Raw genomic sequence first — 26369 nt, forward strand, 5'->3', positions numbered from 1 at the left:
CTATCTGTCTCTTTCTAGTCACGCGCTGGGATTGGCTGCCGCGCCAACGACGATATAGCTATACATTTTTCTCCATCCAATTCAAAGAAACTGTCATTGCTAAAATGATCACTGCAAATATATGCTGTTTTCACTTCAAAATACAAAGGTAGTTGAAGTATATTCAACCATTTACGCCTTATATCTCCATCCTTCGGTAGCCTACAACATTTACATATTTTTTTAAATGTAGGAAAAAATAACATATAATTATTTGAGGTTACGTATTTGTACTTTCTTACGAGTGAAAACTGCGGTTATATCCAGGATAAGACTCCGCATTATATCCAGAATAAGACTCCTTGCATTTCAAACAATGCCTCATTTTTAAACAAATCGCGTCCAATTATTATTTTGTTAACGTTCGAATATTTAACGAATTTTAATTCTACACATGTGCACGCATATTTACAAAACGAAATTTTAGTCTGCTTTCTCCCCTCCTGACGTCGCGTGGTCACTTGGTGACTCATTGTAACAACCAATCACAGCGCTCGACTAGAAAGAGACAGATAGGACACTCGGCATCCATTTCTCTCTTGACCTCTATCACTTCCACTTACAAATAGCATATATCCCTTGTTCCCTCTATTCTTATATCTCTATGGTTATCTCGCTGTTAACTAACGAGTATAGTGATTGGTTGTGCGCTGTTTCTCAGTTTCCTTGAAGGTAGAAAATAACTGGCCCAAGCTAGAGATATGGTAATCGGGGCAGGTGTCTTCCTCTTTTAGTGCCTCTTCCAAGTTATCACACCCCGACTCCACAAATAGTTTCATAAATCCACATAACGAGGCAAACTTCATGTCCTGTTGGGCCCTGTGTTTGCATTTTTAAGTAAATGAATCTGTGACGTAATATTAGTTGACGTGACAGTTGTTCAAATAAGATAGTTCTACGATACGAATAGCTTTGAATACGAATTTCACTTATACACTGTGAGATAAAAATTTTGGCTTGGTAACTATGACTTAGGCTTGATGGTTATTCTTTTTTCAGTGTAGTAGTAATGTGCGTATAAAGTTATCATCACTACAGTGTAATATTACAGTAACATTTATTACAAAAATATTCCTCCTGACGATAATTCTTTCATTATGAAATTATAGTTACAAATACCAGGTACTTTTTTCTCAATATATAGGAAAATGACAGTATACAGTGAGATAAAGCATCTCATTTCGTTACTTACGTGTCGCCGATGAACAAGCATCTTTGTGGATCAATTACATTATATGTACTGAAGATGTAATCTTTCAAGATCTGGCTGGGTTTGGCGAACGAAATTGGTTTTCTTCCGCTAAGTTGGTTGATAACCTCCAACAGTGGGCCAGGACCTGAAAACAAGAAAACACGATCCTTTTTCAGTTCTATTCCATGCAAATTTTTTCTGCACCGAAAACGCACGCCTCTTTTATCTCGCCGTGCGAGAGCAATGTTGTTCGTATTCCACTTTTTATGCAGATATAAAAAGGCAATTATTTATGACAAGCTTCAGATATGCATTGTTCTACATATTTCAATGATAAAAACGATAAATGTTTTTCCAAACGCAATTATTTCTAAGAAATACTCGGTAATGAAATATATTTATATTAAAGGAGGAAACAGAATAAGACTTTGTATCACACACAATGACATTGCCAATACCTACCTAAAACTTTTATGTTTTTGTCCCCTACCCACGTGTCCGGTGCCCCCGACAAGTAGATCACTTCTTCACGTTTGAGACACGATATGGCTAAAGCCATCTTCCCCCAGTTGCAATGACTATCGAAATCTACAATTACAGCTTTAACAGAAGGCCGATCGGAAATCTCGCTTAAAATCGGTTCCAGTAGAGGAACTTTTGGCTGCGAAACAGAAATTTAGCCAGGTTTGGTCGTAATGAAAGAACCAGGATGGGAAATTATAAACTCACTTGCTCCACCATTTGTATTCCTGCTTCTTGCAAATTATTCAAGAACGAGTTTGAAAGGATTGCGAATACATCGCCATCAAAATTGATCTTCTTGAAATACCAGATTATCGCTTTCGAGGTGTTAATTATGTGATCCTGCAAACATGCAATCACGTTCGTTATTTTCCATTGTGAGTAACCCTTCCGATCTCACTTTGCTTTTGAAGTATTTCAAATATATCATGGTTTTTACGTAAAATAATAAATTTAGCAGTGTTAAAGCATCAAATAAATTTTTTTATTTATTTCTCTAATTGTTTCTTACTGGGGGATATCTGGGACACCTATAATCCAATAAGATCGGAAAGGTTAAGAAATGACAAAAGAAACATTTTGAGAAAAATATTTTTCTTATATTTTTTATTACATTGCTATACAATATAATATGCTCTTCTTGTACAATAATATTTTTTCAATATTTCTTACAGTTTCAATGATATTAATGAAATTATGAAAATCATATTTTCTTTTCACCTCTAGAATCTGAACTGAAATCGTTTTTCAGCCGAAATAAATATCTATGCTACTATCTTTAGATGTACTTTCTCTCAGTAGAGTTACAAATTTTTCAAAATTTTCTCCTTTATTCGATTTTTTGGTTAAAAGATCATTTCATTTACTTAGTGATGGTGTCGATATGGCATTAGAATAACGCAAAAGATTTATCGCATTACTCTTGAATAAAATTGATAACGAAATTATTCTATTTCAAAGTCTTAACAAATCTTATTAATAAAATAAGCAACAACTCGACTTGCTATTTTTTCAGACACCCAATAAGATCTTGCTGGCTTCTTTCTCATATCCAAATCGGCAATTTTCCACATGTCTGAATTGAATAAAGAAATTACTAATTTTTCGCGCTAACCTATTCGTTTCTCGTAATGTAAAATTATGAATCGATGTGTGAATCGATTGTAACTTATTGCGGGCTACTTACTGGATTTATTTTAAATCCGCCATCCCGTGCTTTCTCGACAAAGAATTCCAGGTTGTGCGTATTATTGTTCGTTACAAGGTATACTTCCTTGCCTAGTTTGTTCAATGCTTCTAAGGATTCCAAAGCACCAGGGATGGAATAGGTGAAGGACCATATGACTCCTAGAAGATAGAAAGACATTATGACAAATAATCGTTCTGTTCTCAATTACAAATATTGATTGTTAACAAAATTATTGTACAAAATGGGGAGCTACAATAACACCTTTTCTTCTATATTATAATAAAATTCGAAATATTGAAGAAATTATAAAGTGCACACAAGAAAAAATGATCTGAATTTTGGATTTTCTCCACAATTTTAGATATACAATCAGATATACGCTTTTAGATATACACTTAGATTCTTAGGTGCAAAAATGTCAAACAATGGTTATAGGTTATATATTGTACAGGATATATACATGGTATCCCAAACTAATCTAATGGTTCCCGTGATGTGCAAGTAGAACGAGTGAAAATGAGTAGAAAAGTAATATACCACTTTCCAAAGTTCGCAATAGTTAATGAGGAATTAATTATTTTGAACTAATGAGCGTACGGGAAGAAGTAGGCCAGATTCTGTATAAAAAAATGGCTTTTCCCGTGCATTCATTAGCTCAGACAAAATAATTAATTTCTCATTAACTATTGCGGATTTTGCATAATGGTTCATGACTTTTCTGCCCAATTTCACCCATTCTACTTGCATACCACGGGAACCGAGTATAACAATTGAAAACTCGAAAAATTATTACAAAAGTCGTGTGTGTCGAAAAGTCCTTAGCTTTAAAAGTGCTGATAACAGAGTATGAGTGCATGATAAGGCTAATTGTTTTGCCATCATTATTTATCTCTTAAGGAGGTTAATGTTAGCGGGGAGAAATCTTAGAGAGGCAAGGGGAGAGAGAACGTCTGACAATTGAAAATTTTTTCGGCTGCTGACACGTCATCATCGTCGTCTATTGACATTGTACTTATGTACTCTATTAAAATTATTATAATTAATAAATTGAAAATTGACTGTAAAAAATAATTTATTTGTTAAATTTAAATGAATGTACTTGTTGAAATCGTGTGACTTTGATGTTTAAAACGGGTAAAGTTAAAAGAAAAACAAATAACTTTCAAATTACTACGGATGCTGCTGGCAAAGAAAGAATTCGTTTTAATGGAAAGTTTGTTAAAAAATTAAAAGTAGATAGACACTTACGAGGCAAAATGTTAAGTGAAATGAGAGAAAAAGCTCAAAGTCTTAAAAATTCTTCAGTTGAAATGAACAAAGTTGACATTCCTGTTGACGGTGAAAGAGTTGTTAATTTCGATTGTATGGCCAAGAAAATGTTTTGCAGTACATGTAATCATAAACTACATTTGACTGATATTATTGACGAATGTGTTCAGGGATTAGGATCCATTTTTCATGTCAAATGTGAAAAATGTTCACATGTAAACAAAGTTGAATCGAGTGCAAAATATGTATCTGTGATATCAGTTTCGCTTATAAAAAAATTAAGTCAGAACGGAGTTGCCTATGAAAACATAATTGACAAATATTTCGAAGGAATTGACAAATTAAAGCCATTATTGATGGGTGGAAGTAATCCCTTGAAAAAAAAAATCAGTATTATGGATAAAATTTTGGAATTTTTGAATATTTTAGAAAATATCATCCAAGATAAAATATGAGTATAATATATACTAGATTAGAAGTTATATAATACTGACAATGAGTTATTTTAAAATAGATTTCAAACATATAGAGAAAATATAAAAAACGACTCTGGTCAATTATTACATAGTCATTATTTTCTAAAATAATAATTATTATAAAAGTATTAAATTTTTCTATTAAAATGTTGTAATGTGTTAATAAAAATAATATTTTCAATAAAACGTTTTAAATTACAAAAGAAGTTGTTTTTACTATACATTGAATTTCAAAGCGCGCACCGAAAACAGCGTTGCCAAGTCGTCTGCTGCAACCACATTTTTAGCTATTTTTTAATAGAAATTTGTAGTGGGGCTCGCTCAAACTTTGACAGAATGTTATTTTAATAATATTCTTTCATATAAAAAAAAAGCATCTTCATTGAGCCGTTTTTTTTTAATTTGAATTTTAAGTGATTTCTCCATAAGCCTACATGTTAAAATGTCGTTGTTTTAGGTCAATATATCTTACAAACGGTATAGTGAAATCCTTCAAAAATTTAGTTGTGATATAATACTATTATTCCGAATAATCTATTAAAATTTAAAAAATTTTCATCGTAAAAAATCATCACTACCGAACCTCCTTAATAGTAAAAATATCAGTTGGCAAGGATATCGAGGTTAATGTGCAATGAAAACATTACATTGTAGCAAGGAACGTGTTAAAGCTGCTTGTTTTGTTTAGCACAAAACTGTATGAATGCAACTTTCTAATATTAATGTACCGTAAAGAACATGATCCTTTAATATAGGTATAATAGTACTCATACGACAGAGTTCTTTTCATTCATTCATATTTCTCGAACTATCGAGTCAATATTTGGTCAGAAATTCGTATTATTTATGCATCTTCTTAGACTTCAAACACTATACTTTTGATTTGCAAAAAGAAAAACTTTTCATTTTATTTTCATTTTATGTTTGATAAAAATGGATAACACTGTCCGATAAGAGAATTTGTTTTTTTACTAATTCAACTATATTATCATTCGAATACTGCTTGAAAACGCGAGATCAAACTAACACTATCCATTTTTATTTGCCAATTGTACTCGCACTGGCTCTAAAAGTCCAATCGCCTTAAAAAAAATGTCGCTTACCGTCGATGTCGGAAAATATCATGTCGAAAGATGCGAAGAATTCTTCCAACTGCTTGGCCGACAACTTGGCGAGATTTTTTACCTTTGACATCGTCTTCGATATAGAGTCGTCGTTATTTCTCTTTAGCTAAATACTCCCGGAATAACTATTGTGTCCAGATTCTGTAAATTTTTTCGATTTTGCAATGTGAAAACTCAAGTTCTATTCCTTGAATGAACGGCACTTTCTTTGAAAAGATCTTTGAGAAGACGAGCTCAGGTTGATTCTTGACGAACTGTTCTAAAAGACTGTGCGAACCCAACCTAATCTGACTACATATCGGTCCCGGTTACAGACATACGAATGGAGGTAACTGAATATTTCATTCTTGATAATATCACTGACGTCCGCTGATAATATCAGTGACTATCCGCTGATATATGAGCTGCGATAAATATGGTAAATTTCTATGATATTTTAACATTCATTTGGCTTTTAACATCTTGTTTTACGAATAAAGTTTGTTTTACGATAAGTTCTAATATTTTTTTGCGTATATGATTCCATAAATTGTGAAAATAAACGGTCTCGCATACAGACACATATATACACTAATCTATAAATTTCGATTATGACTTTTTTACATTAATGATCGTAGCAGATGCACTAAGTTAGGCTTACTGATGTTAAAATATTATTGGCAGTGAATTATATGTACCACTCATTTATTTAGAATTTTTAATTATCAGATCGCAGGCGATATCAAGCCTATAAGTATGTGCTATAATAAATACAGATAAAGATTTTTATAGGTGTTTTAATATTTATTTATTCATATCTTAATATCTCTTGTTTTACGAATAGACGTTCTAATATATTTTGGGTATATGATTCCGTTAAGTGTGAAAACAAATAGTCTCGCATGTAAACACATGTATATGCTAACGTATAAACTTTAATTATGACTTTTTTGACATTAATTGCCATATTTAAACAGTACTAAATTGTTACACTTAATCACTAATTTAAATATTGCTGATAAAGAGTCACATACATCACTCGCTTGTGACTCACGATGTGACTTTAAACTTATATACATATACTAAATATAACACCATATTAGGTATACAATGACAGAAAAGATAAGATAAGAAACTTGCAGTAGAAGACTACTAAACGTATATGTGACAGTAATGTATCGTTTCCCATCAGCAGTTTCAACAACCGATCGCGCATCTTAATCGACAGAATACAGACCGATAAAGTCAAGAATAATAAACAATAATACGAAAACAGAGGTAACCGGTTAAATGCATGTTCGCTATATTGATTTGACTGTCAATTAGTATAATGTACAAATTTTAAAATATTACTGAAAATACAATCAGAAGAACTAAATTACATTTTGCTAAAGGCAAAGAACCGACAAAATAACACATGGATTCAAGGATTCGTAAAAATTCTGAAATACTTGATATTTGCTTGTAATTATATTGTAAAGGTTGAGTTTACAAATATGAATTTTACTTTTTAATTACTCAAGTAACACATCTGTACAAGTTGGCATTACTACGCAATTTACATTTGACAGTTTTTCTTTGTTAATCATTTATAGTCTATTTCTCTCTTTGATTTAGGACAGCAATAAAAATGGTGTTTATTCGATTTAGGGGAGTAAACAATGTGTGACAACTAAAGCTTTTTGAATGTTACTCAAGGCAATGGCCTTGATAACATGTCTCAAGGCCAAAGTTATTGGAGCTGACTCCCCTAAACTGAATAATTATTATAAAAATTATTTTTACCGTTGCTCTTATGTTGCTTGAATTATTAATACAATTTGTTTAAAATGATGAATTAGCAATTAGACTACTTTAATTACAATTGATTTGAAATGTTTTTCGTAACTAAGCGATTATGCGTCTACTTCTTCACAACAAAATTTTCCACGTGCCTTTCCCAGTCTTTTATGTTCCGGCCGGTTTTGTTATACTTTTAGAAATAGTGCGTAAATAGAGACCTCGACCTATGTAAATCAGAAAGAAAGGAAAATAAATCAGAAACGAATAGAATAATTATGGTAAATATGACACATGGGACGCACAAACATGATAAAGATCACGATATGCATCCGCACAAGAGAAACGGATATATAATATAAAAGTGAAACAAAATAAATTATCAACGACGACTTCAATTTAAAAGCGTTTAGAAATATAACCGTACACATGACATAGAAGAAGACAGATTGTATACTAAAATTTATTGTAGTCAGTATTATATATTATATATAGTACTATAAGTACTGATTTTTATCTCCGATAATGTTTCTGTAGCTACGAATTTTATCAAGAAGCATATTTTTTTCATTTTTATTTAACTTTGTTATTGTACCAAATCTAAAGTTATCACAATTTATCATAATAAATTTTATCACACTTAATTGATTCTTCTGAATATACTACTGCGATCTTTGTTATTGAAACTCCTATTTTATTGTCTCATTCGAATCTCTGAATCTTGTCGAGATTTTCAACGTTGACGAAAATATTAATACTCCTTTGCTTATGTAGAATAGCTTCTTTTACTTAGGGCTAATGCAATTAATATCAAGGAATAAAATGTCACATCTCGAGATCCTCCATTGGTTCTTCAAGTTTGACGTAATTTGTAAAGTTAATATAGAATCAAAATTTCGATTCGGCCGGCTTTGCTATTGTTAAGCAAAATTCATGCAAAAAACACTGATGCTTAGAGCTTACCTTCTCTTTTTCTCTGTTCTTCGACGTTCAGATTCGTCACAGTTCAAGGATAAGGTGAGTCGACACGAATGACGATTGAATGCCTTTAGGTTAATAGAATTTCAATTTATTCAGTTTTTTTTCCCTAGCCGTCAGTGTCTTGATTCCCATTTATAAAGGTATTATATGGCCGTAGCGATAGCAACTAATAATCGTACTCTTAATAATCGTGATCGTCTCAATTATAATAATAATTAATAGCAATAATTATAATTAATAATTATTCATAATCATAATAGTAGCAATCAATGGCGATACATTACACAGACAACCGCATCTCACTTAAATTATCGTCCTTGTCGTCTCCTGATATACGCAAAAATCGTCTGGAATTCACACGGATACTCAAACGCAAAAGATGAAAGAAAAAAGTGGTCTTATTTCACATCGATTCAAAAAAGAACAGCTAGGCGAAATCGTAAAAATATTTATCCGTATTTGACTAGATAAGTGACGAGACTCCTTACGCTTCTCTACATGGCATAACCGCCGCATAGCAATTTATAGGCTATTGGATTAACTTTGTACCCAAAACCGGCGTAATAGCTTTAATAGTTTTATTAATGATATTGATATTACCACGATTTTCAGTCGTACTCACATGTGTACTCACGGTTGAAAATCCTAGTCACTACGCATTAAGGCGATTACGTCGGCTTCTGTACATGGTACATAGAAACAATCGTCTCACAACAAACGCGGAAGCGTGAAGAACGTCGCCGCGACCGACGGATCGACTGAAGTCGCCGTGTATTCTCTAAATCCACAATGAAACATTCCTTGAGAAGGCAAGTTTTCGTATCTCTATAAATAACTGGAAGATGACACAGAGTTACACATAGCGTCCCAGAAGAACCGTACGCGAAGTGCATCAGAAGATTCTTGATAAACGAAGCCATTTCTCGTGTACCAAAATTACGTTCAAATAAAAAAATGAAAGCTAAATTTTTTCTCTAAAAATTTCTTTATGCTACTAAATGCCGTTAAATGACAGTTTGGTATCAAGAATTTTCCGATGCACTCCGCATGCTACTATTCTGAGACACACTGTATAAAAAATTATTTCACGGAAGAATTTAATTGTAGATTTGAGATATGAAATTTAGAAGTTGCGTTACAACTTGTCACGAAATAATAGCTATTTAGTTTCAGCAAGCTGCCGACGATCATTCTGTGCATAATGTAACGAAGAAAGGAGAATTAATTGGAGAAGTTGCCACCCGCCGATTTTTAATATAATAATTTAATATAATAATTTATCGGTCGCATCAATAGCGATTAAATAGCTATTTAATGCCGATTTAACACGGTAACGTAATAATTTTTTCACAAATCTTTCTTCAGTGATTTTTCGATATCGTATTTGGAATCTGTTTCTGCCGATTGGCGACGATCACGACGCGCTTTTTCAAGAGAGATTCTCAGACTCACACGTCTTAATTTTCTGTGACCTTGCAAAGTCAAGTGCGCAGTCGCCGATTGAATCATGCAAATGTAATTGGCCACTTGGAACATGGCCTTCGACAGTGAGCCAAGGATATTTCTCTCACTCAAAAAAGACTTGTCTGATAACGCGAGGAGAAATAGGAAAAAAGAGGAGACTTGAGACAATTAAAAAAAAAACTTTCGATAAACCTCACGTCGGTGATATGACGAATAGCTTTTGCGAAATTATCGTCAGCGGGCAGCAGAATCGCATTATTTCCGAATTGCCCGCAATTAAAGCGTCGTAAATGTCGTTAAGCCATAACGAGAGCGATACCGAATGAGTTATTATGATTGTCGCCCGTGATCGTTTGCAAATTAAAGTTCAGTCGTTCGATTCCACTTGAATGATACGTGACTCCCATGAGAGATCAGTCACGTTCTTTCTCTATCTTCTTTCGACGTCTCTCCCGAGCGAATTAAAATCTTATTATATTCCAATTATCGAGACGATACGTTTGATTCCGTTCTCCACGGTGGTGAGAGAGAACACGGCTAGACGAGGAACAATTTCTCTCTCTCTCATAAGTCACCGACCATCATATCACCGAGATAGGGTGCATCTATGCAAGAATCTGGCGCAATGCACAGCTTCCCTCTGGATATTTCTCCGCCTCGGTTTTATTTATACCATTATCCACGACAACCACGACTATAGATGACGTCGCGACCGACGATCGTACGAAAATGGCAACGACACATGTTCGAATATAATACAGAATAGAGTAGTATACTAATAATGTTAATAGCACTGCTTAACTTCGTTTCGCAATTTGTGTGTCTCCCCGGAGAAAATCCCCCCGGTATCTCGATCCGTAAAACGTGTGACGTGTTTCGAGCGTTTATACCGCGACCAAGATTCACTTCGTGTGAAAACAGCAATACATATCGATGACTTTATAATTGTTACAAGCAAAATTCACGTCGTATATTAATGAACGACGTAGCGCCATTAAGCTCTATAATATACTGGAGTGAGCTGTCAAGGAGCGCCCCATTCGTAGAAAAAGATGCACATATGCTGGATATATCCTTATCTTTGTCATAGCGGTATGTACTAAAGAGACGGATGTTCCTCCAATCGTTTATCTATCCTTTTCTCCGGCGGGCCGCGGATTCCTATAGTTTAATACAGAGGAGGCATACTCCAGTATACTGTGGAGTTCAATGCGTTAGTATCTCTTCACGCATATCGCATTTTCCCTCAATCTCCCGGTGTTGGATGGCTAAACTATCGGCGATAATCTTAACGTAAATGTAATGTAACTTTAATGTAAATAACGATGTCCCCGATCGGCAGGAATTAACAGTCGGTGATAATAAAATCCGCGAAAAAGATGATAAGTCCGCGGCGAACAATCCCGGCTGAACGGCGATACGGTGTTTTTTGACGAGACGAGACCCTTTTCTCCGAGGAGACGACGATCGTCTTGTACCCTGATCGATGTTCTAACGTAATCTAACACGACAAGCCGCGATATTAGACCCGGCAGTGACGATAATGCCAACCACTACTAAGTAGTCTCGCTGTATATTAGGGAATACGATCATCCCCCGCTCAGTTAGAGCGACGGGCGTGACGACTCCGTCTGTTCAAAAGTGTTAGATCAAGATGAGAAACGAGATAGACGCGGGGAGTTTGACGGGCATCTTTCCGACAACGGACCTCCCTCACGCATCTCACAACAAGCTCTTACTAGTAGTCGTTGTAATAGTTATTTCTGGTTAATGGTCACGCGCACTATTAAGCGGAGTCTACAATGAGAATTTAAGCTCGAAGACTTAAGAAATCGACTAGTCACAGTCGATTATTCTCCTCACATTTGACCGGGATCGGTTAATTTCTAAAGGCTTAGAACTTAAATTCTCATAGTAGAGCCCGCTTTAAGTAGTCATCAGACGCAACACTGACGTTCTTTAATATATCGAGTAGAGCTACGAGATTTCCGAACGCTTCCGATTACTGTCAGTGTCTCGGGTTTTCCGAGACTATGACATTACCGCGTGAGAAATCGTTCCGCGGCCGTCGGGCGACGGTACCTGCACTGACAGTAATACCGATCGTATTAGGCACGCATAAAGCTTCCACTGGACCGCACAAACGATCGAAGTCTATCGCCGAACGAGGTGAGAGAGACAGACAAATAAAGAGAGAGAGAGAGAGAAAGAGTAAATGAGAGAATGAGCAAGAAAGAAAGAGGGGGAGAGGAATCGGCTTTTCTTCCTCGACTCGTATTCTTTCGGTCACATACGCACAAAAGAGAAAATCTCAGTTCATGTAACAAAATGAAGATTAAACGAAAATTCGGTGTGACAAGAAACGATGTCTCTGTTACCTCGAAAATATTCAGCTGTGTTTAAACTCGAATGAGATAATTGATAACAATTGATTTATAGGTATTTCTTACAGGAATCTCCTGTTCCTACAGCCGAATTTTCGTTTGATTTCTAAATGACAGGAAACCGAATTATACGAACCGAGTTTTGTCTTTCCATGCAGAGCTGATTGTTAATTCTCTCGAAAGAACCCGTCTTCATACGCTTAATCCCCGAAGCGAACGAGCACGATGCTTTTTACGCGATAAACATTAGTCTAACTGAAGAAAGCGTTGGTAGACGATAGATCTCGAAAGGCTTACGGGGAAACGATCTCATTGATTTTTCCAATCGATTCGAACTTGCTGAGCGTATGTTATATTCGACGCGTTCGCTTAGGGAGACAAGCTTCGCGAGATGTAGAATAATAAATGAACATTATATATACAGAAATATCCGCTATATGTGTATCATATGCACGATTTTGGTTCTGTCTATCGCTGTTCTGATTTCATTATCTTTCTACCTACCTGTCTGAGAAAGAGAAAAATGAAAGAGCGGGAGAGAGAAAGAGAAAGAGAATGAGAGAGAAAAAGAAAATGAGAGAGAAAGAGAGAGAAAGATTTAATCTATCTAAAAAATATATATCGCCTTTCTAGATGAATGAATAGAATTCTACTCCGAAGATGTCGACGTAATTCTCAGATGTATTTTTCAATATGAGGTCAACACTTGGTACAATTTTTATAGTCGAAATTATTATTCGTTATTAGAACTAATTGACTCGAATCTTTGATTAATGTCACTCGTCTTTTCGATATTTCACATTCGATGATTTTTCAATTGTCTCTCGGTGCGTTTCCTTCGGATCACATTCGTCGGTAGAGATAAGTCGAGTTAATTATCGCCGTTTCGCAACCGTGCTGGGCTTTGCACATATAACTTCTCGTTTCGTTTTATCCTTCACTCCTTGTTTTGTTTTACAAAATCCGTGTTCGATCGACGATCATACGCTACATACAAAGGACAAGTAAGGTCTCGAGATTGTACAAAAGCGTTTCTGCGTGATGCACATCTTTACTCTTGCGGCGCAGGAGACTTTCCTCGATCTTTCTTTTGGTTCGTGTGAAGTAAGGCGATGCTGTTGCCGTTGTCTACTGCGTGCAACGTTTTCCGTTCGCCGAGATCGATCCACGATGCCGATCGCTTATTTATTAACTTCGCGAGGCAAAGTGTACACAGCATCGATCAATCGTTAGTTGATTTCCATCGTCAACCTTCATTCACCGATGAACGCTCGCGCATCTCGAAAGTCATTTCGCCGTATATGCTACACGTATATCAGTAATACATTAGGTCATATGTCTACTTACAATGTAATCGAATACTATTTCGAAGGGCATGGGGCAAAAAGGATGTAAAGTCCCTTTCCTAGAGAATTATAATTTACTTGGACTCAATGCGGGAAGATGATCAAATGCGTTCCGGGCGCACGGTTTACGAAAAGAAGCCGCAATATAAAAAATAAGTTGTACGAAAGAAGTACACGACATCTTAAGATATTAAATTCTTGCAGTAGAATAACGTATTTGATATGTTTAATAAATAACCTTTATCTCAGTGCGCTTAACTTTATTAACTCGGTGATATCAAGGAAATCTGACAAATCAGTCCGCGCGGTTAAATTATGATATGACGAATATCGCGAGACAATGACAATTAAGCGAACTATATGACGCTACAAATTATGGCGTTTTCGACGACGAAATGATATTATATGAAAGATAGTGTCGCGAAATAAGCGAATGAAGTCACGGCGGGGGGGACTCACGCTTGAAATTCTGCGTCTCTCGCAAAAATTCTACGTGTAATTATAACGTCGCGTTATCAAACAAAACGGATGACACGAAAGTTCTCCGCAAATACTCTCGTCGCTAATGTGGTTCGTTGAAAGATCAACAATATAACGCGGACTTTAGTCCTCATTTACTCGTGCCCTTCGCGGTAAAAAGCGCCGGCCCACGTGTGTGTGTGTGTATGTATGTATGTGTGTATGTGCGTGCACGCGCTCGTACTGTCGAAACCGAGAAAACGTCGCGCCGAAAAGGATACGACGACGGAAGAATTTATTTTGCGGGAAATTTTCGCGGGCAATTTTCAAAGAAAATACGGAGACTTTCATCGGAAAACGAACGACAAAGGAACGCTTTGGATTGTTATTGCGCGAAGCCCCGTAACGACCGGCAATAATTTTTTTAGTGTTTAACTCTCCTTCTTTCCTCTCCTCCTATCGCTCGTTCTTTACGTGTAAATTTTCACGGTTTATTTATCCTTTCTTTTAGTTTAGTTCGTTCATAAATAGTTTAGACCATATAATTTTTGTCGACGCCTTAGCATATGTCATGTGTGTGTGTGTGTGTGTGTTTATTTAGTTAATTATAATATATGTTTGCCTCCCTAATATAGTACTATAACATTACAGGACTATATACAATCAGAGTAACAGCGTTATCCTTTGTTTTATCAGGTTATTATTATTATTTTAATATTATCCTTAATATTATTATATCATATGTATAATTATAATTAATATTATTCCTCGTCGCTAACCCTAAAATCCTGCCTTTCAATAGACCGGCACGCCCGCGTCGTCGCGCTGTGAGTCACGTGTGTGTAACGTACGAAATGCTTAAGGCGCAGAATACAACCCGTTATATCTCACCGATGACGATTTATTATCATTACGATGGAGAAGTTCGTGAATTCATGGTCAATCTTTCGGGATGAGTGATGCTGAAATACGCGCTGAGATAATTCAGTTTTTTTTCGTCGATGACACAATCGTTATCAATTACTAGTTACACGATTATTACGCGTCCACTGCTGCTAATCGCGTAGTCATGATGACTGATCCGTCTTAATGCAATTCGAACCGTCCGACTGCGAAATCACGCATGTTGATGCCTCCCAAACAAGCGTTTAAAACGAGTGCTGTAAGTACGTCGAAAATATCCTATGCTACATATCCTATTATCCTAATAAGTCCTTTGAGTTTTCGTCGACGGTAACGATATCGATAGAAAGAATGTCGCTTTGGGATATAATGGGTCATTTTCAGTTGTGAAACATGTCTATATATCTGTGTGTTGTGTTTGTGTATGTGTTTATACCTTCGTCATCATTTATATTCTCTGAATTCGAATTACTCTCAATTTATCGCCCGATCGGATTGGCGAATATCGCACTCGTTCTCTTCGTCCTTCCTTTTCCCAAGAGAATGCAAATATTCTCCCTTTTTCCCCCATCTCGTAGCGTTCTCTCGTCTTTTCCTTTCTGAATTTGAGAACTTTCTTATCCCCTATCCTAACTCCCGAGAAGCTTCCTTTTTTCGTCTTCGACTCGACAATAACACGGGACTTCTGCGCGAAATTCCTGGTAACGATCATTCAATTTTTATAAAATCACATCAGCGACTTTATTAAATTCGAGAGCTACGATTCGACTCATAACTCAATCTCCTGTACATATAAAATTTCCCTTACGTGTTATATATTACACGTACCACCGATCAAAATAAGAGTACGAAAAATACTTCGTCAAGTATAAAACGCGTCATTCCTGCGAGGCCTTAAACAATCATTTAACAAACGGTTAAATATTAATTATTAGTTATAGTGAATATGTTAATTGTTAGTAATTATTTAAATTAATTACGTTGTGTAACAGATAATTTATACTAATACTTTGCGTCATGATATCGCTATGCAAATTATGTGCATTGATTTAGATTTACTTTTCGATACTTTGCAATGACTTTGCAAGTTTGAAACAATTATTCGAACATTTGCCAGAGTGTGATGGTAACCATCAGACATTTAAATTTACAACTTATATGTTTTTGCTTCCTTTTTATTCCGGTTACGCAATAGTGTGAGATCAAGTTTCTCAAAAATACTTCTCGGTGCGGTATTTGTCGCTCGATCATACGTTTCAAATCGTCTTGAGTTCATCTTGAGACGCTATGTAGCCAATGAAACAACTCTTATACAGTATCTTAAGACAATCTTAAATACAAGATCCGACTATGAGTAGTTTAATTTTTGGTATCTTACGACGAGGTGTACAGAATTGACGAATTCAAGCCGGAGAGAGAAATTATCGTTTTCCGTTCACGAGTCTCTTTCCCACCCCCGTTTTGTCTCACCCCGAGTAAACGTCCGCGCCGGGACGAGACGCGGTAGCGGTCGATCCGATCAATTAGTCAGATTACAAATTAAGCGATGTTTACAAGTTACCATTAAATTATTGCACATTCAACGAACGATTACCGTTGAGTCCTCGGATGCCGCGAGACTCTCTTTCTCTCATTTTCTCTCTCACGAACGCTATAGCAGCCTTTAGGGACTCGTTACGTTCTACTTAATTACGAGCTAACTCTCTCCCTCTCGTCGTTTCTCTCCCTGTTGTGTTTTCATATTACATATGTACGTGTTCGTACGTATACTTTGTGTTTCGTGTGTGTATTTATACATAATCATGCGAATATACGCGACGGATGTTTTCACTTCCGTCTCGTATCTTTCTCTCAATAATCCTTTGACGAATTTAGCTTGCTTCTCGCGTTAACAATGCCAAGTTTCTCAACGGTTTCCAGTTTACGGTTTCGAGAAATAACTATAACTCTGTGTTTGATTTCGAGCGGATGTAATCCGAACAAAATCGTTCAATTGAGATATATGGCGTTAAGAGTGAAAAATTGTCTTGTAAAATTGGCCAAAGGATTCACGGCCGAGAGAAACACAGTTGCGAAAACGGCGCAACACCTTCTTCACGCGATTATTCATTTATTTATTCATTTCTTTATTTATTTATATATATATTTTTATATATCTATATATATATATATATATATATATATATATATATATGTTTCTCTCTCATTAGTGCCTACTTATGGTTAATTAAGGAGGAATGTAGTCGTAGTGGTCGTGTTGGGTTGAGCGAGATAAAGAATCGTTCGAGCTAGCCGGCACGTTCATCGTCCGGGTGTCCGACTGACAACTATAACGGGAGGCCCTAAAATCACGGCACGGCGAGAGAGTCGTAAGTCTCCTCATGCGTCGCTCGGAGTTTGATGATTACGATACTAGGCCCTTCGTCGCTAAGATGTCCTTCTCAAGGTGAATGTGTATGTGGGTACGTTTTATATGTGTGTTTTCGTGCGTGTATGCTTGTGGATATATGTCTCGTATATGTATGCTTATGTGTGTGTGTGTGTGTGTGTGTGTATGTCTATGTGTATGTCTGTGTGCGTTTCTGTGCGGACACTCAATATCGTCGCGTCCTCGATTATCTCTCGGTATAATAAACACCGCTTAGGCTATTGTTCTTAGGCGAAATTAAACGCTTAACTTCCGATCTGGTTAATAGACTTCGGTGGTACGCTCGGTTTATAAATACGCTTCGAGTGTCCATCGGGCAGTGGCGTCGACGACCACACGTGCCATCGGCGATCGCCCCGCGTTCGCGCGCGCGCGCGCCTCCACGTGGAACCGCGGACGTACGTTCGTATGTTCGTTCGTACACGTCGGGACTTCTCGTTACCGGGTCTCACATTCGTTCCGAGATTCATGAGCGACGACGATCATACGGTAATGCATCCGTGGGCGAGTCGCTGGAAAGAAAGACAAGAACGCAAGTGACACACACTCAGAAGAGAATCGATACTTGTGAGATATTTTGTCAATTGACACGTTATATTAAATAAATGCCGGTAACAAATTAAGTTCTCCAGGAGAACCATATTCGTCGTGTACATCTCGCGAACTTCGCGCACGCTACCTCGCGACGATGACTCGGGGGTTCGCGTTTCACGTCCTGTGCTTGGGGGATCGTCCGCCCCGCGTAATTCCGCGAGAACCGACTCAGTTGTTATAAAAGCGCGTGACGAATTTGTCGAACGGAAGAGTGGGTGTGCCTTCTTATGATCGTGAATTCGCACGCTCTTCAGCGCCCGCTGAAATTCAACGTCGAGAGAGGATTAATCACTCGGCGCTCAGACGGAAGCTCGAGATCCGTCGGCGTCGCGCGCTTTAGCCTTCACCCTGTTCAACGGTTTTGGCACGGGCGAACGGCTCGTGCGAATCCTCCTCGGTACCAGTGGCCTTTTAAGTACAGTGTTCGCACAAAGTATACATGTACGGACGCTCGTCCTTCCGACTACTTCCGTTAATCGCGCGCTTGGCGAAGGGAGACGACTTTTGTACGACACCAAGAGGTCACACGATGCGTCCCGGCGACGTTGATAATACAAATTGCAATTTCTCGACTATTCCCACCGATCCCGTGAAGCAGAGACGCGCCGAGTACTCTCTAAAATTGTTGTCCCCAGTGAAATCCCGCTCAGAAAAGCAGAGCGACGGCTTGAGTCACCTCGAGTGACTTTTCGCTCGATATTGAGCGAATCCACCGCTCTTGAATCGTCGAGTGAATATTTCCGTTCGAAGCTGGAAAGTGATTGCGACGTGCGCTCGTCTGCAGAACGGTCCGAACACTTTTCCACCGAACTTTGAAACCCAGCTGACGTCCGATGAAAACTGACGTCCAGTGAGGGAGAATTTTCTCCCTCGTGTACTAACACGTTTCGAAAATTTCCAGGTGGGCTCCCGCGGGAATCCAAGGGAACTCATATGAATCCATATAGGATATTCAAAATCCATATAGGAATCCGTGTGGAATCCACCTAGGACTGGGGTTTTCGACCCAAGGCCTAGGGACACGGGATTTCATGTGAATATCCTATATGGATTCCTATTTCTTTTAACAGATAAGGTTCTTTCATTGGACGTCAGATGCATCTCGAAACGCGTCGAAGGGGAAGTAAGTTCAAATCGCTTCGCAAATGAGTACACAAGAAGAGATCCGGAGGTCGATCATGAGTCATTTTCTGTATCGTGAACTCGTGAAAAGTGAGAATTCTCCAGCTTGAAAGCATTTATTAATTTATTGAGAATATCCGGGGAAAAAAAGTTTTCCCCTTTTTACAAGAAAAAAGGAAATACGAAAATATTACACTTATATCTAGAGACGACATAATAAAAACATTTGGATTGATATTCAATTTTCACGAGTTTACGCTGAGGGAAAAGATTCGCCTCCGATCGTCTCCCGCCGCTTCTGATCGACTGAAACTCCTCCGCTCGTGCGGATCAAGAATTCATCCTGAGTTTCAACGAAACATTCACCGTTACGATTCGGAGAGGCGATACTTCCGATGTCGCTTCGAGTGAAGCTCTCACTCGTTTGCGAATGCGACGTGATTCTACGAAATTTAGAGAGCACGATTATACGCTCTATCATCCGTGGTCGCGAACGGCGAGCGAGCTCGCCCGGCTTCTAATTCGCGACGGAAATTCACCGCGACGCGTTGTACTGGCGACGAGACGCACACGCGCACGCACACACGCACACACACATACACACTGTGAGTTACAAAGCCACTGTGTCCCTCGGTGGCGCGGTCCGACGCCTCGTTTCGAGCGCCGTGAATCGAGCATAGCAGTCCTCGCGGGGGGTGGCTGAGGATAACGCGAGGGGACCGGACCGAGCCGAGCCGAGCCACGGATCCTCAGATCCCCGGAGGCGAATCCCTCCGGAGGTAAGGTCGCGCCTATCCTACTACCCTTAAACGTTACTCTCTTCAAGCGTAACTATTTTATCGCCAGACACGCGCTACGATGATTGTATATGCTCCGGGGCTTCTCACGTCGCCAATATTGTCGCGGGATATGATCCTCCGTATGGCGGTTGCTCGATAGTGCCAGCGGACACCCGCGTCGCCGTCGGCGTTGGCAGCCGATCGGCAGTCGGGAGTGTTCGCTCAGAGATCGCCGTTATCACCGGTGCATTCGCGAGAATCATACATATATCGTACACGGTAGAATATAGTACATACGTTTTTTTTCTTTTACTTTTATATATATATATATATATATGTATATTATATATATATAGAGACGTCACTCTCTGTATCCTCCCCTGGTCGGGAATCAATTCCTTACGACAAACATACGTCTCGCCCCTGCTTCGCTGCCTCTTACGTACACAGTACATACAAGTTACGTGTTTAGCGGAACATCAACAATTTACTTTATAAGGCCCAAACATTGTGCGCTACTTGTTCAATAAAATACGCGAAAGGAGTTCTGCGAAAGCGAATCTGCGCCCTCGGTTCGCTCGATCATGCTCGATCCACGGAGGACGCGCGACGCCTTCGCTCGACGACCGGTGCTGAGGAAGGTGGAGTCGAGAGACGCCTCGGCTCAGAACTTTCAGATATCTCGCAGCCGCACGGAACAATTCATCATGCTCCTTACCACCGCCTCGTCGTGATACAGTAATTTACCGAAGAGTCGTTATTATTCACTTTGCATTTATGTGCTTGCGAATTTGGACATTTTCGTTATATGAAAGTGTACGCGGGAAAAGTACTGTAGCAAAAATTACCATACAATTTTGCTGGACCATACTGGAATTATGATTGAAATTATTATGCGTGTTTTGGTATATTCGCGTAAACTTAGTGATGAGCATACATGAAATATATCACTAAAGATTACAACATACATCATTATTTCAGTCGCAATTCCGGTCCGATGTGTGGAGAAGTAACGTACACAATATGTCCGTATTGTTTGTACGTGTCGAGAGATTCTGTTCAAATATTTACTGACATGTCACTGAGCACCAAGCGCGATGCGATAAAATACACGGAATGACAAGATGCGATAAAATACACGGAGCGACAAGAGCGAGAGCACAAAGCGAGATAATGATATTTTCCAAGTCCGCGATCATTGTTGCACCTGTGTAATTTCTCTTTTCTTTAGATAATAATGTCTTCATTTCATCATTGCCAAAACGTTCCGTAAATATTACGCAACAATATTATACGTGTGAGAGTCATAAAAAAATAGCTCCCGACTCTCCGATGTATTATTTCAAATCTGACCTCCGGAAATTCCACATATACGCATTGTTTTAAAGTAACAACCAAGTTCTGCCATCACCTGCATGCGTGATGACATTCGAAAAGGTGTGCAAATCTCTCGAGATTTCTCGAGAAGCGATATATGAATTGTATATGATATATATGTGATAAGAAAATGAGACACGGAAGTGCGACGTTCAAAGTGCATCTGATAATGAACTTCCGAACTTTCGCGTATTTATTTTTCCAGGTTCAAATTCACCGACTTGATAGAGCCACTTATACATAATATTTGCGATTCAGATTGTCGGACAATATATCGCTCACTTTCTTTCTCTCTTCCCTCCTTCCTCTCTCGCAGCGATAGTCTCGCGATCGGCGCCGCGTCTCGACGCTCGTCTCGCAATGGCGATCAAGGCGAAGATGACCGCAACTCTCGAGCGAGCGACTCAAGCGGAAAAGCGAACGTCCTGGACGCGCACGCGCTCACCGTCTTCTCCGTCGGAAATCCGGCCCGCGGCTGCTCAAAGTCCAGACAGATCTCGACGGTGTGTCGGTTAACGGCGGATACGTGACCTCGCCCGCGACTCGATTGCGCGAGCTCGACGGCATCGGCGATCTCGATCTTAGGGTATAGTATCTAGAGCCTAAGGACTAGGGCGAAGGTCACAGCGACGATTGTTGGATCTAGCTCCGTTGATGAGGTGACCACCGCTCCTCGAGGTTGCCGGATTTCGCGGGAAACGGAAGCAGGAACGAGTCTCCCTCGTGGCAGCGTGGCGGACGTCGACCCTCCGCGATTGTCCAGTCGATCTTCTTCCTCCTCCTTCTTCTTCTCGCTCCATTTTCTTCCTCCTCCTCGCGAATTGTCGATCTCGCCTCTCACTCTCCCGGCCGACGACACAGACGGACGACGCGCGTCGGGCGACACTGGGAGACCCCACGGGTCACCCTAATGCGGGACGATATCCCTTCTCCACGCGCTCTAGGATACCTTGCCAAGTGTGTCGGGTTCTTCCTTTTCTATCTTCCTCTAGATCCACGGCCCTCAAGTGGCGCTGTCGAGGACGACGGACTTCCTGCTGCCCCTGCGACGACGCTCGACCAGTTGGCGTATCTGCGCGGCGACGTTAGCGGACAACGGGCCGGAGGACTCCTCGATCGCCGAAGTGGCCAGGAGCACCGCGAAGGTCGGTGACGACGATAACGAGGAAGAGGAGAAAGCGTCGCCGCGGCGACCGATGGCGCTCCTCGATTTGCGTCGCGACCTGACTCCGGCGAGCGCCGCATACGGTGTCCTCGTCGTCGCCGCCGACGACGCCGAGGACGACGTCGTCCCGACGGGCTGCTGCTGGTGTCTCGTGCCTGACGGTACTTGCTGCTGATGCGACCTGCCGCGACGGTCGTCTCCCTGTTGGACTCGTAGCGTGGCGAGCGAGACGTGCGGGCTCGCGCGAGGTTTCCTGAGGTTGTCGTTGCTGATGCTGGAGGATGACGAGTGCGGGAACGACGAGACGGTGGAGGTGGTGCTCGTGGCGGTGGTGTCGGTGGTGCGTGTGGTGCCGGATGTGCCGGTGACCGCTGATAAATCTGTTTCCGGTGCACTGTGGCCCAGCGGCAACCCCACAGGGTCCGATGGATGGCGTACGTGAGGCTCAGGAGTAGCGACTGGAGAACGTTGCTGCTTGTTGTTGCCCACACCGCTAGCGCAGCCGTAATCGTAGCTGCAGCAAAGCTGCCCGTCCTACGGAGAGGTTCGTGGGACACTGGGTTAGCCACGGCGGCGGGAACCGGAGCGGGGGGTGCGTTTTGGTTCATGGTCGTCTTGGTTCATCGACTCCGGGTCGGAAAGTCTCGAATGGCATGATACATGTGAGAGATACGCGCGATGCTGCCGCTGGCGTGGTAAGCACCATTTATACGGCGCCCAGTGGATGAGGGAATGCGAATGTATGCGACATGTGTGCGAGAGAAGTCTTTCGAGAGAGCTGGATGTTTCCAAGCCGAGAGATCAACGGAAAGCTACTTCTCGATCAGAGTCGTGTCCTCTGCGACAATGAAGTGACAATGTGCTCGATTCATTTTCTAAAATGTACACCTAGGGACTGTGACTCGTTCCTTACTAGATCTAGCGGAGTAAGCCCAGAAGATATTGATCCTGTCCCGTGTAAAAGAATCATCACATATACCTCGTATCAGAATACGTATTGAGGATTAAAAATTGCGAATTAGAAATCAGAATTCGACGATAGGGTGGTTTCGACCTTGACTTCCCGATTAGTGAAATTTCAATTTTCAATAGTCTGATATCATTTTTACGCGAATATTTTTGCTGGCTAAAACAAGACTGATATTTTTTCGTTCGGATCTTTTGGACTAGATCTAGTCGGGGACGAATTGTTGTTCATGGGTGTACGATGTTGGAATTCGAATTGTACTGGGATTTACGTAACAGATCTCTTCACGGAAAGATGCTTTTCTTTTCTTACTTCCCACACGACGTTAAAGAGGAAATTGCTCGAACGTATCTATTTGGAATAATGACGGTGTATTTTGCTTCTCACTTTACACGAATCTTTCTCCGAATACCGTCAAGTGTCAAGGACGCTGGCGCTCTGCTCATCCGCCAGTTTACATTTGCGATCGATTATTATCTGGCACGCCAAGACTTTCCGACCTGCAGTGGAGAGAGGCAGGTACTTGTCCACATAGTATGTAATTCATTGTTTCGTAGAACAATACCGCAATCGTTCCGCCGTGGCGATAATAAACCAACGTGCAAATCCGACCCCCCGAGACCGTTTTACTTCCCTTGAAACTTCCCTTGTCGGCGTTCCTCGCCACGCCCATGTCGGCGGCGACCTTTTCTTTCGGTCAAGAAGACGACTTGCAAGTGGTCATGATCACAATTACAATACTGTAAGGACACTCATGCTGACATTCGAAAGGGGGGGTGGGGGGGGCAAAACAATGAATTTCCATAGTATGTCTTCCATACCTGGCGACAAATTTCTAAGTTTCTACTACTTTCCCGCTACGATCCTGGCGAGTCTTTTGCTGCGTCACGATGTTTGTTCGATCTCGAAACTTACGAAATCACGCTCGTCAGTGTAAAGTTTACGCTTGAAATACGAAATTCAACTTCGCGGCCAACAACAACAACGAAAAGTCGCCTTGCCAGAATCGTCGCTCGACAAATCGATAGATAGAGAGAGAAAGAGACCTCTTGGTGCTTCTATCGAATCTCGAATGCAGATCAGAGGAGGGTGCAGTGGAGGTGCGACAATTCGATTGAAAAGAAAAAAAAAAGAAAAAAAGAACCAAGAAAAGAGAGAGACACACAAACGTACACAATTGCATTGAGTCTAAGGACACCGTTCGTACGTGTATGTTTTTTTGTATGTGGTCACGTATTCTGTGTCTGTTGTATATACATATGCGTATCGTCTATGTGACATTTGTATACATGTGTCTGTGTGCTTGTGTCGCGTTGGTGCGCTTTGTGCGGCTGCCGCCTCGTGCGCCATGCTCCTCGATCGACACGAGAAAGACCCGCCGGCCGAACGGATCGCCTTCTCTTTTATCTTTTTGCATGAACGACCGTGCGTCTCAGAGTGTGCGTAAATCATAAAGTGAATATACTGGGGGTAGTGCGTAACGTGGTCGATTGGGGAGTAGGAGGAGTGCGTGTGGGGTGCATCGACGCATGCAGATTTCGATTTAACGTGCAGTCGGCCGTTACACGGGCGAGTTAACAAGGAATACATTGTATTCTCGTCCGGTCAGTCGACGAATTTCGTATCGGTTTGACGGAACACCGAGTGACGAGAAAAACTCGTGAAAAAAATTGTTTCCCGCGATATCACACGGAGAAACAAAGATCGGTTGAATTAGCGTGACAATGAACAAGCCGAGTGCGTTTTCGTTGTAGGAAACAGAATTTCTGATCCTAAGAATCGAACTTGGTTCATAAAAATTAGACATTCTGTTTCTTTCAACGAAAATGCATTTGGTTCGTTCAGCACGTTAATTCGATCAATCTTTTTCTCTCCGTGTATGTATCATGTACAAACTGCTCTCTTATCAATAACAGAATACCCGTTTCTTTTGAAAGCAAGAAAGTCAAATTAAACAATTACTTGCTATGGGGTTTGATTACTTACTATTATGTTACTTTTGATATATATTCTCTTATTTCCAAAATTATACGTCATTTAAATGCATCTACTGTCGTTTTCATGCTTCTTATATTTATAAAGTGATATAAAACGACGAATCTTCAAGTGAGACGACACCATCCGCTTTCCGACGAGGTCGTGGACGTCACGTCAAGAACACTTTTCCTTCGAACGCGAAGTTCATGCTCCGTGCTCGCGATACATTTACGTGTCGATTATCAAAGAGAAAAGAAGAGATAGAGAGAGAGAGAGAGAGAGAGAGAGGTGATAAAGCTTTCGGTGACAAAACGTGCGGCGATCAACGTAAGAGATCAAGTCTTAACGTACAGGACGTCAAAGAGAAGAAACGGGCCGACAGAATAATTACAGTATCGAGCGTATGTGCGATTTAAAGATTTCAAGGGAGCGAGAGCGATAGACAGAGAGATTATTTGAGGAAAAAAAAAGACAGAGAGAAAACGGTGAAGAAAGAGACACAAGCCAGGAAAAGAAATACGCCGGAGCCGTTTCTAAAGCAGGCGGGACGGGGACGAAGAAAGCACTCGAGCACTTCGTTTAGTCGTAGTACATTAATCAGCAAGAAAGACAGAAGAGAAGAGGCAGGTAGTAGAGATTATAGGTGAGGTAGAAGTGACGTGATTACCGATGCACACAACACGCGCTATTGCTCACCAATTGGGCGCAGTACGGCACCTGCAAGGATACCCATTGTTAGGCTATGAGGTTAGTCACCACGGGCAAGGTGGCGGGGTTAATTTACAGCATACGATCACAGGCAGACAATGCTCTCCCCCGTTCGTGATCCTCCTTCTCATCTCCCCCTCCCACCC

The 26369-nt window shown here is 40.1% G+C and overlaps 2 protein-coding genes across 4 annotated transcripts in view; both read right to left on the reverse strand.

Annotated features, from left to right (window-relative positions):
- Positions 1-578: 578 nt before the first annotated feature.
- LOC106751937 (4-nitrophenylphosphatase-like) lies at positions 579-6112 on the reverse strand. Its single transcript, XM_014633229.1, has 6 exons — positions 5791-6112; positions 2940-3100; positions 1961-2095; positions 1694-1892; positions 1232-1376; positions 579-858 (listed from the first exon to the last, which is right to left on the reverse strand). Exons 1-6 carry the CDS (start codon positions 5879-5881, stop codon positions 663-665), a joined length of 927 nt encoding a protein of 308 aa, XP_014488715.1. The 5' UTR covers positions 5882-6112; the 3' UTR covers positions 579-662.
- Positions 6113-17310: 11198 nt separating this feature from the next.
- Positions 17311-26369, reverse strand: part of LOC106751945 (protein kinase C-binding protein NELL1-like) — a 92718-nt gene continuing 83659 nt past the window's right edge. For 2 of the 3 annotated variants that reach the window (XM_014633255.1, XM_014633253.1), the window contains 2 exons: positions 26212-26232; positions 17311-23105 (listed from right to left, as the gene is read on the reverse strand). In XM_014633255.1, the coding sequence (XP_014488741.1) occupies positions 22410-23105; positions 26212-26232 (717 nt within the window). In that variant the 3' untranslated portion in view covers positions 17311-22409. The remainder of the gene's footprint in view (positions 23106-26211; positions 26233-26369) is intronic. The other variant, XM_014633254.1, reaches the window with a different exon arrangement.

The sequence above is a fragment of the Dinoponera quadriceps genome, unplaced genomic scaffold, assembly GCF_001313825.1.
Source record: "Dinoponera quadriceps isolate SergipeBrazil2010 unplaced genomic scaffold, ASM131382v1 scaffold426, whole genome shotgun sequence".
Classification (NCBI taxonomy): Eukaryota; Metazoa; Arthropoda; class Insecta; order Hymenoptera; family Formicidae; genus Dinoponera; species Dinoponera quadriceps.

Coding starts and splice junctions, on each gene's coding strand:
- LOC106751937 (XM_014633229.1), bottom strand. CDS start 5,881: ATGTCAAAGGTAAAAAATCTCGCCAAGTTGTCGGCCAAGCAGTTGGAA. Junction 3,101..5,790: donor GATATTTTCCGACATCGACG/GTAAGCGACATT, acceptor TCTATCTTCTAG/GAGTCATATGGTCCTTCACC. Junction 2,096..2,939: donor GCGGATTTAAAATAAATCCA/GTAAGTAGCCCG, acceptor GCATGTTTGCAG/GATCACATAATTAACACCTC.